The sequence below is a fragment of the Poecilia formosa genome, unplaced genomic scaffold (genome assembly GCF_000485575.1).
Source record: "Poecilia formosa unplaced genomic scaffold, Poecilia_formosa-5.1.2 Scaffold225, whole genome shotgun sequence".
Taxonomy (NCBI): Eukaryota; Metazoa; Chordata; class Actinopteri; order Cyprinodontiformes; family Poeciliidae; genus Poecilia; species Poecilia formosa.
In genome coordinates, this window is record NW_006800164.1 from 35122 (window position 1) to 52564 (window position 17443).

The 17443-nt window shown below is 37.5% G+C and overlaps 1 protein-coding gene across 1 annotated transcript in view; it reads right to left on the reverse strand.

The window, feature by feature from the left end:
• Positions 1-17443, reverse strand: part of LOC103149404 (inactive dipeptidyl peptidase 10-like) — a 36808-nt gene that overhangs the window by 9925 nt on the left and 9440 nt on the right. Inside the window, exons 4-16 of the mRNA XM_007568541.2 lie at positions 11818-11912; positions 10140-10214; positions 6666-6718; positions 6514-6595; positions 5182-5302; positions 3951-4105; positions 3289-3386; positions 3082-3205; positions 2060-2098; positions 1614-1721; positions 569-660; positions 358-405; positions 130-271 (exon numbers count right to left, since the gene is read on the reverse strand). Coding sequence (XP_007568603.1) covers positions 130-271; positions 358-405; positions 569-660; positions 1614-1721; positions 2060-2098; positions 3082-3205; positions 3289-3386; positions 3951-4105; positions 5182-5302; positions 6514-6595; positions 6666-6718; positions 10140-10214; positions 11818-11912 — 1232 coding nt within the window. The remainder of the gene's footprint in view (positions 1-129; positions 272-357; positions 406-568; positions 661-1613; positions 1722-2059; positions 2099-3081; positions 3206-3288; positions 3387-3950; positions 4106-5181; positions 5303-6513; positions 6596-6665; positions 6719-10139; positions 10215-11817; positions 11913-17443) is intronic.

The following is a 17443-nucleotide window of genomic DNA, read 5'->3' on the forward strand; positions in this document are numbered from 1 at the left end:
TTTGCTTACTTTCGTTCTGAAAGTAAGCAAAGACTACTTTGTCTACTTTCAGAATGATTCTTTTCTTAATCTTGATTAAGAAACTTTTGTTTCAGAAACATCTGTGTTCATTTGGTTTGTCATGTTTGCAGGGAGAGGTGAAAGTCGGAGACCTTGACAGTGCAGTATGGCGCTCTGAGCATTTGGACTGATGTCGGCGTCAAAGAACAAGCAGTCTTTCTTCAGGTCACAGGTGAGGCATTCCTTTGAAAATGAGCCACTGGTCGATAAACTGCGGAGGAAATGGGGACCAAAATGTTCCCGTTATCCTTTCTGAAAACGGGGAAACAAACATAAAGCGGACTCGATGGTTTTCACCTGTATAAATGTCTCTGTTGTGGTGCCTTCTCAGAGCTCAGAAAGTATCTGTGGGAAGGAAAGCAGGGCTGTTAAACTAGTACAAGGTCACAGATCTACTGCATTTTTCTGGCTACTAACTCAATAAAACATCAGTTTGAGTGGGATTTATTGAGAGAATTGCAACAGATGTCCCAACATTTAGTAAAAAAAAAAAAAAAAAGACACTTGCATGATGTTTTTGGTTTCATCGTAGGCTACGATTCTGATCACCTCCCAGTTTCCAGATGTCAAGTGACGAACTTCAACTGGGTCGCTTCTCGACTGAAATAGAAAAAAAGTAGCTTTTGTTTGCGTTTCAGAGTTGGACAAAGACCAAGGGAGTTATATTCTGTAACTAATCACTATGTATTCTGTAGGAAAGGGCTAAGGAATAAGGTTCATATTTTCTGGTAGGACTGGACGATACGGCTGTAAAACCTAACAAGGTATCAGTCTATCAATAATTATTGATTGGTCTTTTGTTTCAAATATCAGAAATACTGCCAAGCTGGTGGCGTGACCTTTCCTGCTTTATCCCACAGTTCTCACTCCACGCTGTTTTTTTATTTTTAAGCACTTATGAGACACGGTGGAAAAACCTGAAACTGCTGCTGCGCAAGTTACTCAACGGGTTGTTGCTAGGTAACCAAAGAGTGAGTTAGTTGATACCACCAGCCTAGCTTAGCTTGCTACATCTCTCAAAATGCTGTGCGGTTCTGGCTCAGAGTTCAGTTCATATTCTAAACATTATTGAATATTGATTATTCTACCAGCTGTATTATTTATTAATACTGATCACGCGTCTATCGTGATGTATATTGTTGTTGATTTATTGCCCAGCGTTAAATGGGTCGACAACTATTGTCCAATTTCTCTGTTGTTGAGAAATTTTGTTCTGAAATTACAATGAAGCTTCAGCTGGAATAAATAGTTGGTTCAGTTCTATTGGTTGTGAATCAAATGTTAAAATGTGGAATCCAACCTGCAGCAGAATACAGGGTTAAGACATGAACAATGTTTCCTTGAAGGGATTTGATTTTAAATTACAGCAGCATTCGTTGGAAAAGCAGCATGGCTGGGATTAAAATCAAAGCTCCCCATGATAAGATCTCCCTGGAAATAAATCCTTTCTTTGCTCTGAGTCTTATTGCCTGGATATTTTCTGCTGCTGGAGGACAGAAATGGAACAAGAGAGACACGCGGAGAAAGAGGAAACAAAGTCTGATTTCAGTCACCTTTTTGGAGAACATGGCAACGTGGTGGAAGTCTCTGTGACCTCCATGTCTGACGGGCATTGTGAGGAAAATCCTGCTCAGGTCCTCCGAGAAGAGCGGCTCCTGACTCTGTGGGGGGAGAAACGGGGAGGCGAAACATTTTCAGCATGAATGCTTCCTGGCTTCATATCTGTCTGTCAATGTTTTTGGGTGATTCTTATCATTTGCCAAAATATTTGCGTTTATTTTTGCTTGCGGACGAGGTTTAACACAAACATCTTTAGTTTTCGCGTCATCTTCCTGCAACCTTTTAATAATTTCTCAGGTAAAAGAGATTGTCTTCTGCTCAAATTTAGATACACATGAGCTTCTTCAGTTTTGGGGAGCTATTTCTAATAAAAACTGTTTCTCCCTTGAAACTGTATACTTACATAAAACTGTTAAATGATTTTAATTTCTTTATTTACCTGCCTGGTGAGCCATGTGTCTGAAGACTCTTCATGTCTCTGAGGAAGAAAAAGCAGCTTTTATTGACATACATAAAAGATTTAAATAAAGAAAGTACATTTTTACAAGCAAAAATATTATAATAATAAAATACAATACAAAAGTAAAGAAAAACAGCATAATACATAAATAGAATCCAATTTATTCTCATGTATTGTTTGTATTGTGCTTGAATGTATTAAAATTACACTGACATGATTTTGTTTTGTTTTTTTCAGAAGATCCATAAAATTAGCTAGAAATATGAGGATAATACAAAAAAGTTACAGTGAAAAGCGCATATCTTTAAAAGTATTTGCATTTTTTTCAGAAATATATGTATTGGAGTACACAAACAAGAAAATACAGGAAAGTTAGCACATTAAATGTAAATGAAATTATTACAGGTTTCATTTTGTAAGTTTTATTGTGCTAACTTTTATTTTTATAGAAAAATTAGCATTCCCTGCGAAATCGCCGTGTGAATACTGACTACAGAATAATTTTAAGTCGATTGCAGAAATGTAAGAAATGGGAAAAATGCCTAAAGAAAAACAGTTTGAAAGGAGTGAAAACTTACAGTAAATTCAAAATTCCCACCTAAAGTCTTAGAAATCAGAACACTCACTGCTTTAAAAGCTAAACTGTAAGGTCACAGCAGTCTATATGATAAAATGAGCTTAAAAGCTAAAGCTAGCTGAAATACTAATGCATGCAAGTAGCAAGTTGACCTACAGTAAAATAACCCAAGCAGAGTGAAAAACCCATAAAGCTGAAATGAGCTAAAATGATAAAGCTAGCCAAATTACCAATGACAGCATCTAGGCTAGCACTAGCATGTTGACCTATGGTACCATATGCTTTGCAATGTGACAAAAAAAACAAAACATGTAATGGCTAAATGAATGCAAAAGCTAAGGTTGGCTAGTTTTAGCTTCTGTGCTGAAGAGTTCCAAAGAGAAATTTCCACATTTTCAAAAGCATGAAAAGAAAACGCTCAGACCTGGTGACAGACTCCAGTTGTTGCGTCACAGACAGTCAGAAGTGAGGTGTTCTGAGGACGGTTGACCCACCGCACAACAAGGCGGGTGTTGTTTATCCACTTCACCATGGTTATGTAAAACTCTCTGATAATCAGGTAGAACAATAAGACATAATGATTGGACATTTTGATGCTCTCAACACTGTGCAGATGTTTACTTGTCTTCACCTGAGTCTGATCTGATCTGGGGGATGGAGCTCCTGAGTGTTCGTAATGCCAAACAGGTTGACCACAAACAGCTTGACAGTTGGGTTCCTCTGACCGGCCTGAAGTAGAAAGCATAAAAACAAATGAGGCATATAAGGAACAAAAAAAATTAATGGTGCAAATGTCTTAAGTCTTTCCTTATTTCTTCCCATTTTTATTCCAAGCAGTCTGACTTTGACCAGTTCCATATGTATGTACTTAAGTTATTTTTCTATTTTTGTCAATTGTAAAAATTTGTGATGACGTGCTGCAAATGATGTGTTGGAAAGAGTAGGCGCTTCTTAAAGAGACAGAGGCCCAATTTCAAGGCTTTAAATTGCGAAGAGAAATTTCTTTGAAGTCATGTTTGATATACATACATAGCATTTTGATATGTATGTATCAAAATCAAGTCATGTATGATATACATACATAGCATTTTTATGAAGGAAAGTGACATAGTGCCATTTCACAGCACTATTTGTGCCCAAAAAAATGCATAATGCCTCCCATCAAAATTCTATTTTTCATCACAAATTTATCAAGAAACAAGAAAACATCATTTAATTTGAAAATTCCACAAAAAGATTAGCATGTTTTTTCAAAAACAGCTCGGGCACTCATCAGATTCTACAAATCCTTACCATTGGGTAGGGGTACTGGATTCCTCGGGGGTAAGTGCTGCCAGTGAACTGCGGCAGAGCCATGTTGGGCACCAGGGTGTTGTCGATCCTCAGGAAGGCCAGTCGCTCTCCGTCAGGCGACCACCAGTGAGCCAGGTGTGAGTGGAGTATCTCCTCTGACAGAACAAAACTCATTTAAAATCCTCCTTGTTCTTTAATTGTCTGGTTAATTACATAAGCTGCCCCTGCGAGAAGTCTCAAAATTAGTCGAGAATAATCAACTGATTATACTTTGCTAAGACTAACATGAAAGCTGAATCACCAAATGTCCTTCATCTGCCAGGTTTTTTTTTTTTTTTGTGCTGCTGCTTGTCCAAAGCTTTCCCAGACACTTCAAGGATTGCAGAGGCTTGCTTGTTTTTCACAACTAAATCTCTTTAGTTTGTCTCATCTGCTCTCCTGCACTCTGAATGCCAAAAACAAAGCTTTGGAAAAACTGATTTTTCACAGTAAACTGTATCCACCAATTGTGACTGTGACAAATTTCCCTCAGTATTATGTAAAATAGATTTTTTTTTCAGCTTTACTTTACTTACTCATCAAAACACATCTGGGATGTTGCCTTGATATTTATTTATTTATAATTTTTTTCATGAATGTTTGAGAAATTCTTTAATCTCCTGTGGCAAACACTCAGTTGTGCAAAACGCCCGGGTGGAGCTAGCACCGCCTTTGCGGATGAAGCTTCTCCTCCGAGCTGTAGTTTCTAAGTTTCTAAGCTTCTGAGCTTTCACCTCACTGACTCTCCAACTCAGCTCCTTCAGGCTAGCCAGGAGCAATTAGCAAACACCTGGTAGAAGTGGGCATCTGCTGAGCTCATTATGCAAACTACTTTTTCGTGAAACACCGGTAAAGACGTTGTTAAAGGGTAAATAGAGGACCAATGTTGTGGTAACTTCCTGGAGGCAGAGTTTCCGAAAGAGCAGGAGTTCTTAAAGAGACAGAGGCCCAATTTGAAGGCGTTATATTACAAAGTCAAATAATATTTTATATAGGTAGCATTTTAGTTACTTGATTGTGCTACAAAATGTCATTATGTGGATGGACAATGTATAACGTTGCCCCTTTAAACATCTGAGGGAAGGATAAGTGTGGCGATTTCTCCAAGAATGAATCTGCATCAAACACTCATCAAATCCACAGTTTGCTTTGAAAGCCCAAACATCCAGAGAACTGTTCTAAATAAACCCACCTTCATACAGCCAGTCGGCTATCCCGTTGAAGATAACGCCCTCCATCCCAGAGGAGGTGATCCTCAGAGAGCTGCTCTTCACATCTGACTGATAGTAGATGTTGTTCTCAAATATGTAGATCTGAGGAGGAAGAGTGGACAATATCTTTATCGCTACAAGAAGGTATTTGTTCACTTTGGTAGGATTTTTATGGAACATTGATGCAGCTGGTCTGGTTTGGATCATTGACAATCTGTACTCATCAGATTGTCTGGAAGATTTGCCAATGCCCCTGAACAACATCTCAACTCTTCACAAAAGCAGATCCCTCAGAAAAGCCCAGGCAATTTTAGCCTTTAGGTCAAAGTGGGTTACTTCAGATTACTAACTATGTAAATTTAAGATGATTAAAACCTCCAGTTTGGATTCCAACCAATAATTGAAACAAGTTCTGATTCTTTGACAGTGGTTGCACTCTAAAACATCCCAAAGAAGAGAAAAGAAACTTCCTGAATAGCAGTAATCATCTAAAACTTAAGTAAAGTCATCATTAAAAACTGTAACAATGTAAAATAAGAACGGAAAGGGCTACAAAGCAGTGATTTACAGCTAAAAACTACAAAATATCTCACTGTTGACAAGAAGTTTATAATACTGGTAGATACTTCAAATCGAGAGATTATTTTAAGAGAGATTTCTTTCTTTTTCTGTTGAAAAGTTAACACAGCAGGACCCTATCAATTAGCAATATAAAAAAAAACCTCAGAAATGTGTTGCAGTATTTTCATGATAAAAATCTAGTCCTTTATTCATGTATCGGAAAGTAACAGCTGTATAACAATTTGAGACTGTACAATATAGTTTTGACTTATTACCTTTCTATTCTATTGCACATTTCCACAGGAGTGATTTTAGTGAAACTGCTGAAATGTAACTGCTGTCAATTAATCTAAGTTTCTATATAAGGTCTGGTGCTTTGTGCTCTTAGTAATAAATGCAAACCCTAAAACAGTTAATTTTACTGTTTACAAAATGTGATAGTTTCAGTATAAAGTGTGTTGACGTGATCATAAAGCAGTATATTGAAATAAGTTTTAAAGTAAGTTTTTTTATGCTCCACAAAAAGTGTAAGAAAAAACAACTTGTTTCGCCCACCTAATTCCTCTCAATAAGCTGCCTGAGCAGGACAAAACGTAGACATGAACACAAACACACTCAGACAGAGAAGGTAAACAAGCAATATATTGTTCATATACATCGAAGAGGCTCCCTCTGAAGAGATGAAGAATTTATGGCAATAACTCAAGCGAAGGAAGAGGGAAAACAAAGGAAAACTAGGGAAAATGTCTTACCAGCTGCCGTCCCTGCCTTCCCCAGGCTGCATGTTGGAGAACAGAGTTTTGAACCTCAGGTGGGTTCAGTTCCCATACCTCCCTGATGAAACATGACAACATCAACAACCGCCATCTGTTTCAGCGACAGAGGAGCTAAAGCCATTCCTTACCTCGTATTGATGTTGTACACAATGTACGATGCCGTGTATGAGTATCTGTACACCTGCAACGACAGCAGAGACAATCACCAAAAGCAAACACTGATAGCGTTGAGGCTTTTTGATATTAGCCACTCTGAGTAAATAAAACGGCAAAAGCTAATGACCCTGAGACATCCAGGGAAGTAATAAAGTATATGACACAGTGAAAACGCTGCATTCAAATCTTATATTTTAAACTAAATCCACTGAAAGTAAAATCTTTTAATCCTTCCATTATGTAAGTAAATTATAGTTTGTTTGCCTTATTTGGCATAAATAAATAATTTAATACCTATTTCCTTAAAAAAATATTGTTGAGCAAATCTTCTTTGAGTAGAAATGTAAATAAACGTGTAACCTGTGACAGTTTGTCCCAATATCATCTTTTAAAAACAGGACCAAAGGAAAAACAACAAAACAGAGATCTGTAATAAACTAATTGTTTTTCATCAACATTTATAGATTAAAGATTAAGAAGCCTCAATGTCATATTACATTTATACTCCAGGTAAAATGGAAGTTAATTTATCAGAACTTCAGAGAAACTTTAGCTAAACAAAAAAAGGCATAGTACATATATTTTAAAAATCCTAAAACTACATTTTTTCAAAATGGGACTGTTGGCACCAATTGTCCCTCTGGTAACTGCAACAAATACAATCTTAACATTTTTAGGTTGGTACATAGATGTAGCTACATAGATGTAGCAGAGTTCATGGTTGAATTCTTTAGTGTGAGACAAAAGAGAAAATCCACAACCAAAGTAATGCTAAAACATTACTATGACATTTCTTGCTTTGTGAATTTGTTGATTAAAGTATTCAACTGTAAAGCTGAATTATATTATTTTTTGTAAACTCTTGCATTCATGCTTGGCTAAAACGCTGGACACTAGAATCACAAGCACCACCAGTCAAAGTTTTAAAATCGGGGAACATTTCTCCAATCCAGAAGGAATTTCTTGACCCTGAAAGCCATTGCTTCTGCACAGAAATGCTCAAAAGCCTCTTTTCCATAACTCCTCAACACGCAGAGCACCTAGTTAGTGACATGCACTGATTCAGTAGGCAGGTCAGATGATTTAGTTTCCTCCAGTGTACTCTGTCTATAAAGTTGAAAACGTGTTCGAGTCTGCACCAAATGTCAAAATGACAGATAGCTTTCAGCTGTTTTCAGTCATACTTTTAAAATACTGGAAAATATTCGGGGAATTGGGGAGTTGTCTAACAATATAGTACCCACCAAGGCCAGAGGCATTAATTCTTGAAAGCCCGTCCATGTGGCTGAATAAAAATAATTCTGCAAAGAGTGGGCCAACATTCCAACATAGTGATGTAAAAGAGGGAAAAGCAGATCTTACTGCCAGAGCCTGCACAAGCGTTAGTAACATCTATGATTAGGGCCACAGTCGGTTTAGATTGTTGGGAATCTTCCTTTAGAAAAGAGCATTTTTTATTTCAGAAGGAACTGAAAGCTTCACTAAGAGGTGATTCTCTGTTGCCAGAGCAACAAATGAAAGTGGAATTTAATTAATTAAGGTGAATTTTAAGGTGCACTCTTCCTTTCAAATGAGAGGCTGACAAGCTAAGAAATTATATTGGCAAAGCAATCACTGGAGAGCATAATGTAGAACACACACCCTTTGCTCTATCAGCTGCAGCCGTATTTCCAGATAACTGATGGAAAGCCTTCACTGTGGGGAGAAAGGAAAGCCCTCCTGCAGGTTGACTGATGGCACAAATATTACTGGGAACCCGGTGTTTAACCCCCCCCCGAAATTATGCAAAACAAATCAGCACCTGCTCGGGTGCAGGTGGTACAATTTGTTCTCAGAGGGAACTGCAAGAACTTATGAGAGGAGCAACGGATTTATTCAGCCCTCAAAAATCCAAATTATCAGAGCAGCCCTTTGCCAAAGCAGAAAAATCACTTGTCAGAGAAAAGAAGCTGGCAAATATGAATAGAGACATCACAGGTGGGCGGTGTGTGTATGTTCTTGTTTTTATCATGTCATGGGGACCTCCTTAAGGGGACCAACTTTTAGGTCCCCATGACGTGACTGTGTAAACAGATTGATATAAAAAAAGACAAAAATGTGTTTCATTGTTTGAATTTATAAATAACGGAGTATGAAACAGAGTGCATAAAAGACTTTAAAAGTGTAAACATTTGTGCAAATATTTAGTTGACTAATATTTAACACTACAGTTTTGGAACAGTTATAAGACAGCTCTATATATTTGTTTATCCAACTTTTTCAACTACACTTATTTTGTAATAAAAAATCATTCAACCACCAAGGGGCTCTTTCACAGGAAGTGACTCATTGGACGTCAAAATTGGAAATCAACGAGGAAAGTGCTAATTTTCATTTAGAACAAGCACATGCTAGCAGCAAGCACGATGGAGAAATTTCTTCAAACTCTGGAAATTTTCTATGGAAAAGAAAGATTTTTCCTGGGGGTTCTGGGTTTGATCAGATGATGAATTCTCATAGAGAACCCCTTGGGCTTCAGCCATCCCCAATTTTACAACATTCAGACTGTCGGTTGACACACAGCAGCCTCATGAACATAGGCTGCTGTATTCATGAGGCAAAATAGGTCCCCCAAAAAGTCCTATTTTGGGGGACCTTTTGATCCCCCAAAATAGATCTTACCTCAGGAACCATAAGTTGTACTTGGATGACTAAGGATGCAGAGGAATCAGCACTAAAATCATCAGTGTATCCCTTATTTCAGGTCCCAGGGGTACTAACAACCCAAATTTGGTGACATTATGAATTTCCAATGCATAGTGTCACTGGACATTATGCATTATGCACATGGACAATGGATAAAGTGTATCATCCAGTGCAAAATGTACTGGACAATGCAGCACAGCGGGAGTGCACACTGCATAGTCCAGTGCAATGCGTACTGGATTTTGCAGTGCGGTGTGCACTGGATTGTCCAGTGCATCTGATGTGTTTCTTAGAAACTTAATGAGTCCTCATGAAGTAGTGTCCAGACAGGTTGATGACCCTACTTTTGAAATTGAGTTATTTGAAGCTGTGTACCCTAAGGTAATACAACCATAAATATTGTACAATATTATTTATGTGTCTATAGAACCACTAGAAAGTGTGGTCCCCACAAATGATGAAAAAATTTGGTCCTCATTCCCCATGGAAACCAGTCTGTCTGTGTGCGCGCGCGCGCGTGTGTTTGTGTGTGTGTGTGTGTGTGTGTGTGTATGCATATGAGTGATGGCAGCACTGGGTATTTCAAGGGAGTACAATGGAAATCTGGCAGGATATAAAACAAAAGGTGAGAAGAATGGCTGACACCCAGGATGAATTGCAATCAAAGCTGGTGTGATTATAACGAAAAAAAAAAAACTAAACACCAGCTGTTATGCTGGGAACCTTTTATTTATAGAAATCAGCTTTAATTTGAAGCTCACCTGTTTGACATCATATGCGAAGAGTGCATACTTCAGATCTGGAGAGAGTGAATATTTTGCCACCTTGAAAGACACCTAGAGGTAAAGAGGCGATCATTAAAAATAGGTTTAAATGGGATGAATTATGTCAGACTCACAAAAAAAGATTTCACTTGAAATGCTCAAAACTATTCATCAAACTTCAAAGACTTGGATCTCATCATTAAAGATGAATTGTCTGAATAGTAGTGGAAATAGGCAAAAAAATAAAAAATAAAATAAGATTCACAAACGTTATAGAGTGGGGTTGACTAAAAAGTAGAAATATTAGCTTTTAGACATGCCATTCTTTTAATAAATCTAAATAAAATCATGCAAGCTTTTCAAAATTGACAATTTTGGAGCGATGTCCATCTCATTTCCTAACAGGAATAAAAAAGGAAAATAGATGGTAGACAAGGATGGAAGAGCTGAACAAAGGCAGGTAGGATGAAGGATGAAAGGACTTTAGGGAATAGAGGAGGCAACCAAATTGAGGCACAAAGAGGAGAGAAGATAATGTGGGTGGAAGTAAAGTACAGACATGGAAAAGATGGGAAGAAAAGGCAGATGAAAACACATAAGCAAAAAAACAAAAAACCCGAAGGAATTGTAGATGGGAAACAAGGGAAAATGATGGAAGGAAAGAGAGAAGTATTGTCGGCCATTTTTGATGTGTATTGATCATTTTTAACAATGACACTTGATACCATCGTACCGATAACAATGGTATTGATATTCCATCTATTGTATTTTTTTTTTGGTCATCGACAATGTTTTTGTTGTTTCATCAACAATACACAGCGTTATATCCCAGTGGTGACAAATAGATCTGTACCTAAAGACAGGATACATATTTATGATGTGTTCAGAGAGATCCTGATGTGTTTCTGAGGTTTAGTTCTTAGTTTATATAAATCAAGAGGAAAAAGTTCAGACACATTTCCATCTGTTGCGTCAGATTCTGAAACAAAACGTCATCTTTTCTCGAAAAGTCCCACAGCTTTGAGGAAACGGAAGCAAGCTGCAACACTGGCTCAAATCCTAACCTCCAGTTGTCATCAAAGCGGGCTTTAAAGCTTTCCAGTGATTCTCGGTGAAACGTGGGTGAGACGATGACAAAAATGGACTGATTTGTTTCAGCGCACAAGGATTATGGAACAGCAACAGGATTAACACGATGCCAGCAGAAAATGGCTAAATTTAACAGGAAACATCAATTATTCACTTGAGCTGCAACTCAGGATGTGAATGTATATTCCTGAAGGTAACGCAGCTGCAACCATTGTGGAATATCTGGCAAAGTTTGAGGTGAGATTGTTAAAAGTTTTCTTGGTTTCATTCTCGTGAATATGCTAAATAAATCTAATTTTAAAGCCATACAATTAGTTAAACTAATAATGTACATAAATCAATATCTTTCATCCTCCATTTGTGTTTTTGCCACTATTACTCCAAGATTTAATGCAATCTCTAATTTCTTAATACAGTAAAACTGTTACAAAACTGCTCCAGCCTGCATGAAATCAACTTTTCGGTAGTTAAAACGCAAAGTGTTATTGATCCCAGTTGAAGTTTATGCACGACAGCGGCTAAAGAGCATTTTTTTAGTCGTGAAAATGTGAAGAAATGAGCAATAAGAGCGGTAAGAATAACTTACAAATGTGGCGTTCTTCAAGATGACCTCTGTCTCATTCAGGGCAAAGTTGAACCTGACGACGTCACCATCTCTGTTTCTGTACACCACCTCCGAGTCTGAGAGCAAAAGCAAAGAAAAATATCAGGAAAAAAAAATACAAAAGGAGCGTTTAAATAAAACAAAGTAGCCTAAATTTGTGCTTTGAGTATATTACTTCTGTATATACTTCAAATTGTTGCACCGGACAACCCTTCTCAGATTACAACAGTTGCTTCTTCCATTTAATTGTTAAGGTTTTTCCATTTTGGCATTGTTAATACTCACCTGTAACTTTCTGATTTTAATCCCCCATTATTTACATCATAAGTTCTTCCTGAGGCGCATTGCTGTTAGTTTTCCTCTTAAAAGGGTTTGTTGTGTATCAAAGTATGTTTTTGACTTTCCTTATCTATTTTTTATGTCCTCAGGTGCATATATCTTTCTGTCCTGGCATAATTTGGTTCCAATATAATTTTTGTTTTTTTTGTGTGTGTTTTTTTCACACTTCACTGTTTCCAGATCCCGAAACGTTTTGTTGCGTCTGACAAAGGTAACCAATGAATGCTTCCAAAAAACTGACATCAAAAGTGCAAAATGCTCACCTTAATTTCATGAACAATTTGCAATAATAATTTAATAATAAAAATCAGCAAGAATAATTAAAAACACATTATGAAAATGAGCGCCCACCAGATAATAGGAGTTATTCACTACAAAGAGTCCACCACTCTGATTTCACATTGAAGTGTTGATTCAGAGCTTTTTTATTTATTTTTACCTTCTGCTTGGACTGGCCGCTCTGTCCATTATAGGTTCAAACAGCGACACACACACACACGCACACACACACACACACACAATGTCCTGGATCTGTCTCATTACGGTCCGGTCCTGGCTGCAGCCAGCAGCGAGAGGCTAATGATATGCAGGGAATAAAGAAAGGCTGCTTCATACAGCTGCATAGGTCATGTTCATGTCTTTTTGAGAAAGAAAAAAACAGCAGATTTGTGTTTTTTTTTTTTTTTTTTAAATCAGTCTGTTTAATTTACAAAACACAAGAGCTGAAAGTCCAAAGTCTCTGAGTTTTTCATAACGGTTCCATTGAATCCCGACAATGTATATCTTCATAAAGTCAGTTTAGGTCAATAAAAAGTCTTTACATTTGTTTTTTTCTATTTTCTAAATATGCCCACCTTATCACCTGTGCATTTAAATACAAAGGGAAAGGGAAGTGTTTTTTAAGCTAGCTTTACATCATTTTTACAAACGTCTTCTAGTGTCCAAAATCCCAACATGCATTCTTCCACTCATATTTCACACTGAACCGTTTAATACACACTGAAACGGAGATTAGTTTTTAAATTCCCCGAGTCATTTTCTGTCATTCTAATCCAGAAGCAGCCGCAGCCAGGCCTTTCTTCACCTTGCCTCCTTTTGGAATCTCGGATCTCATTTCGGAATGAATTTGTAGCTGATTGCGGCTGAGAGAAATCACTCTCCTGCCGCTCAACGGGTTCAGGCTGGGCGTGTGCGCTAATGCAGTTGGAAAAAGAAATCCAAATGTGGATCCACATTTCTCAGTAAGTCGACTGGCAGCAAGGGTTATGTGAAGGCGCCTCAAATTTAAATGCGCAGGGAAATTAGAGTGTTTTTAGGCTAGCTGTGCATCGTTTTTACGAAATACTAAGTGGTGCATTTTCTCTTGTAAATCAAGCAAGCTTTGTGTCTGCATTCAACTTTATTGCCCCGTTGATGAGCCTGTTTGAGTTGTGTTGACAGATCCATTATCCTTGGTAATTGAGCTTTTTCAGCAAATCCTTTAAGGCGGCGTGTTTCTGCTCCAAACTGGAACAGGAATTAAGCCGTCCTTAATTTGTTCGCACTATAAGGTGTTTTGTCTCTTACAGACTTATTCTGCTAACATTTGTCACACTAAAATTAATCAGATTATCAAAAACAATAATAGTATCAGAGAGGCTCCCTGGCATAATCGCCTGTTTAGGTTCTTGCAGTAATATCTCAGACAAAGGTGAAGGATGAAACTTTTAGAAGCAATGGTTATTTTTACATATTTGTGAAAATTGTCCCCATTTTGTGACAGTATAACATGAAATAAAATAATAATAATAATCTAAATCCTCCGTCTCTTCCCTGTAGTCCTACAGCCATATGCAGAAATGCACTGCTTGGTCAGAAACAGCCAATCAGACAAAGGAGGAGAGTCTTAGTGCTGTCAATCATGCTCGTGTAAGCTCTAGTCAAACTAATGGTGGAGAAAAAAGTTACCATTAAAGGAAAACTGTTTCTCCATCACCATCGGTGGCCATGCTAACTAGCTAACATGAAGCTTTTGTATAAGTTGTTGATGTGCAGTTGGAGTAATTTATGTAGGACAACATACTTAATAGATTTTTGTGCAACAATAAACCTGCAGAAATCATGTTTATTGCTGTGTTGCAAGAAGCTTTTAGTGTGAAAATAACTATTTTCACTTTTTTTTGGAAAGGTTAGCTTTTAGCGTATTATCAGCAGGTGGAGCTGTTCAAGCAATTTAACAGCAGACTGATATAAAAACAGAGGAAAGTTGGTTATTTACCGATAATATTTATATTTCCTTACCCTTTCAGCCTTTTAGCACCATTAACAATATAGTGTATCAGCGAAACATCCCACAATTCTCTGCTGCATCATGGTCAACCTCTGACACTCCCCAAAACATGTTGGCTAGTGTTGGCTTTTCATATTAGCAGTGGTTACCAACTGAGAGCTTGCCTCAAAATATTTGCATAAAATTGCACAAAATTGCACAAAATTGCACCTGAAAGAATGTACTATAAGATGTTTTGTCCCTTATAGTACATCTCACATTACAATATAATGTGAGATGTAAACATCTCACATTAAGTACTTTAAAGTGAGATGTCCAGCTAGAGTGATGAAGGTTTCGGGCTCAGTAAACTCTGCTCAGGTAGTTTGATAATTATAGGACTCACTATTTCTGCGTTTGTTGAGGTTTTTCTAGTGGAGTTAGTTTCCTGTTTGTTGTCCTGCATAAGCGTCTGGATTCCCCCCCTCCCCCCTCCTTGTTCTTGGCTAAATCCAATGTAATCTATTCAGAGCAAACAGTGTAAACTTCATGAATAAATCACTCATACACAATTCAGGGGTTAGTCTGAAAATGCACATCACACAGCGATTATACCGTTCCCGTGGAAACATCAGATCACCGTAGCATCCATAATGCTGATAAGCAGGGAAACAAAGCGTATATTTTCAACTCTGCTTTAGTTTGATCTGTCTAACAGGTGTTGAATCAGATTCAAATGCAAACCGAGAAGAGGGTTTTTCATTCTAACCTTCACAATAAGCTGCATTTGCTCACTCAAAACAAATTGTTCTGTTTTGAACTTTATCACCAAAGCCAGTAGAGTATGAGATGAAGCTGCTGCGTGTTCGGGTTGAATTTCCTCCAATATCAACTCCTGGCGGCTGCTTCCCGCTTGTGAATAATCCTTCTCTCTGTTGATTTTTTTGAACTTTAAAAACCTTCCCTGGTTGTTCAGCTATAACAGTTGCTTATCTACGGTCATTGCTTTTGTGTGTCCACTCTGTAATCATGTTACCAAAACGCCAATTTTCACAGGAGTGATAACACTGTTTTCATAAGCAGCACCTTTTTTCCCTTTTTCCCACTTTAATCCTATATAAAACCAGGTTTCTACAAACACCATTATTTGTAGAAACTATTTTCTTATTAGAATAATGTGGAGGAGCGCATCAATAATCCCAACTGCGACCAAGAGTGAGGACAGTCTTGTTGACAATATAAATTCAGCAAATAAGAAGGCAGAACTTCCTGCAAACCTTCACAATAAGAGCCTTACATGTAAATAAACTGTAAACTGATAATTGTCCTGGGTTCAGACTGAAGAATTCATCAAATTCATCAAATCATTTGATGAATTTAATAAAGGACGGTTGTTAAATCCAATAATATATTTGGCAACTACCCTTTACGAATAATTAATATGAATAAAAATGCTATACAATATTAACACTACTTGTATGATATTGATGACAACATTTATGTGTTGTATTGCCTCAGAAGGTTTTCTGCAAACCAAATCTTAGTTTTCCTCTTGTTTCTAAGCAGCACTGATGTGAAACATTAATTCCAATAATGTTCAACTCTTTAATTTAATTTTTTATTTTTTTTTATTAAGACTGAACTCTGCAAGCTTCAATCTCCCAGCTTGACTCTCTTTCTATGATTACGTTTTCAAAGCCTGGCTTGGACGCCTCCACACTGGAGATGCTTTACGCTTGGTTTCCTGCAATTTATGAACAGCCATTTGAAGAAACGTAGGAAATCATTTCATACGCGTCCCCCTGTTCTGTTAAATGTCGGCGCGGCCACCGCTGAGACCCAACTCTGATGGCGAAAATAAGTCTGAGGTTGTCAAGAAATGCAATTTCCATCGGAGGCTCGGAATTAGAGCTGCAGTGAAGTCGGAGCCGGAGCCGCGTCGTCTGCACCGCCTCTCGGCTTTCATCACACCTGATGGAAACTACTTTTACAGCATGCGGCGCGTCAGGCTGCAATTCCCCCCATTTCATCATCAATCTCAATAACGCAGCTAATGGGACAGCTGACCCTGTGGGGCTGAAAACAAATCATCACAGTGGTGCAAACAGCTCCAGTCGGGCTTCCTGCAGTTTGGATGGAAGGCGAACTCAAAAAAAAAAAAAAAACCTAATTCATTCATGTTGATGTTATTTCTGATGAAATAAGAATGCATGTCTGAAGTCTAGGAAAAAAAAGACTTTTGTGTTAGTGGTAGACATACTTTTCTTACTTAAACAAGTGAACTCCTTGATGGACTGGTCTGCATGCAAACTGCTAAATGTTTTGCCTTAAAAGAAGCTAGATATTTGGATTCAGCATAGACATTATCAAACATTTCAACTTTTACAGCTGCATGTAGCCAGGTGGTCACTTTTAGATTTGTCTGCTTTGTTATCATAAAGGGTAATAAGTTTGGAGTTTTGATAGAAAAGTTACCCTATTTTTAATAGTGGAAAGCTTGTGCACATTTTTCTACCACACTTTTTCCTTCCACTTAACTTTCCACCAGTATGTTTGGGTACAGACTGTCGACAACAAGAGTTTTTTCATTTTTTAAAAAAATATTTACAGTTTTATAGAAATTCGATTGTTGGTTTTTGTTATCACATTTTCTACCAGTTTTTTCTTCCACTTAATTTTCCATCAATATGGAATATTGATGGAAACATCAATACAGCACGCCATGAACAGCAAGCTGTTTTTAATCAATGACTCTTTAGATTACAACATCTCTGAAATATAAAATTTCTGGATGAAGCATGCTCTTTTTATTTGTCTGATGCAATATTTAGTATTTTGGTTTTAGCTGTTAAGATGTCAACATAATGAGCTAAATCTTAAATGTACACGTGATGTATAAAAGAAAAAGGGATGTAGTTATTTTCTACTAATTGTCCACACTACCTTTGCTGGATTTCAAGGTCCAAGGGTAGCAGGTCAGGAAAAAGTTTTGACCTAAGTTAATAATGACATTCATAAAAT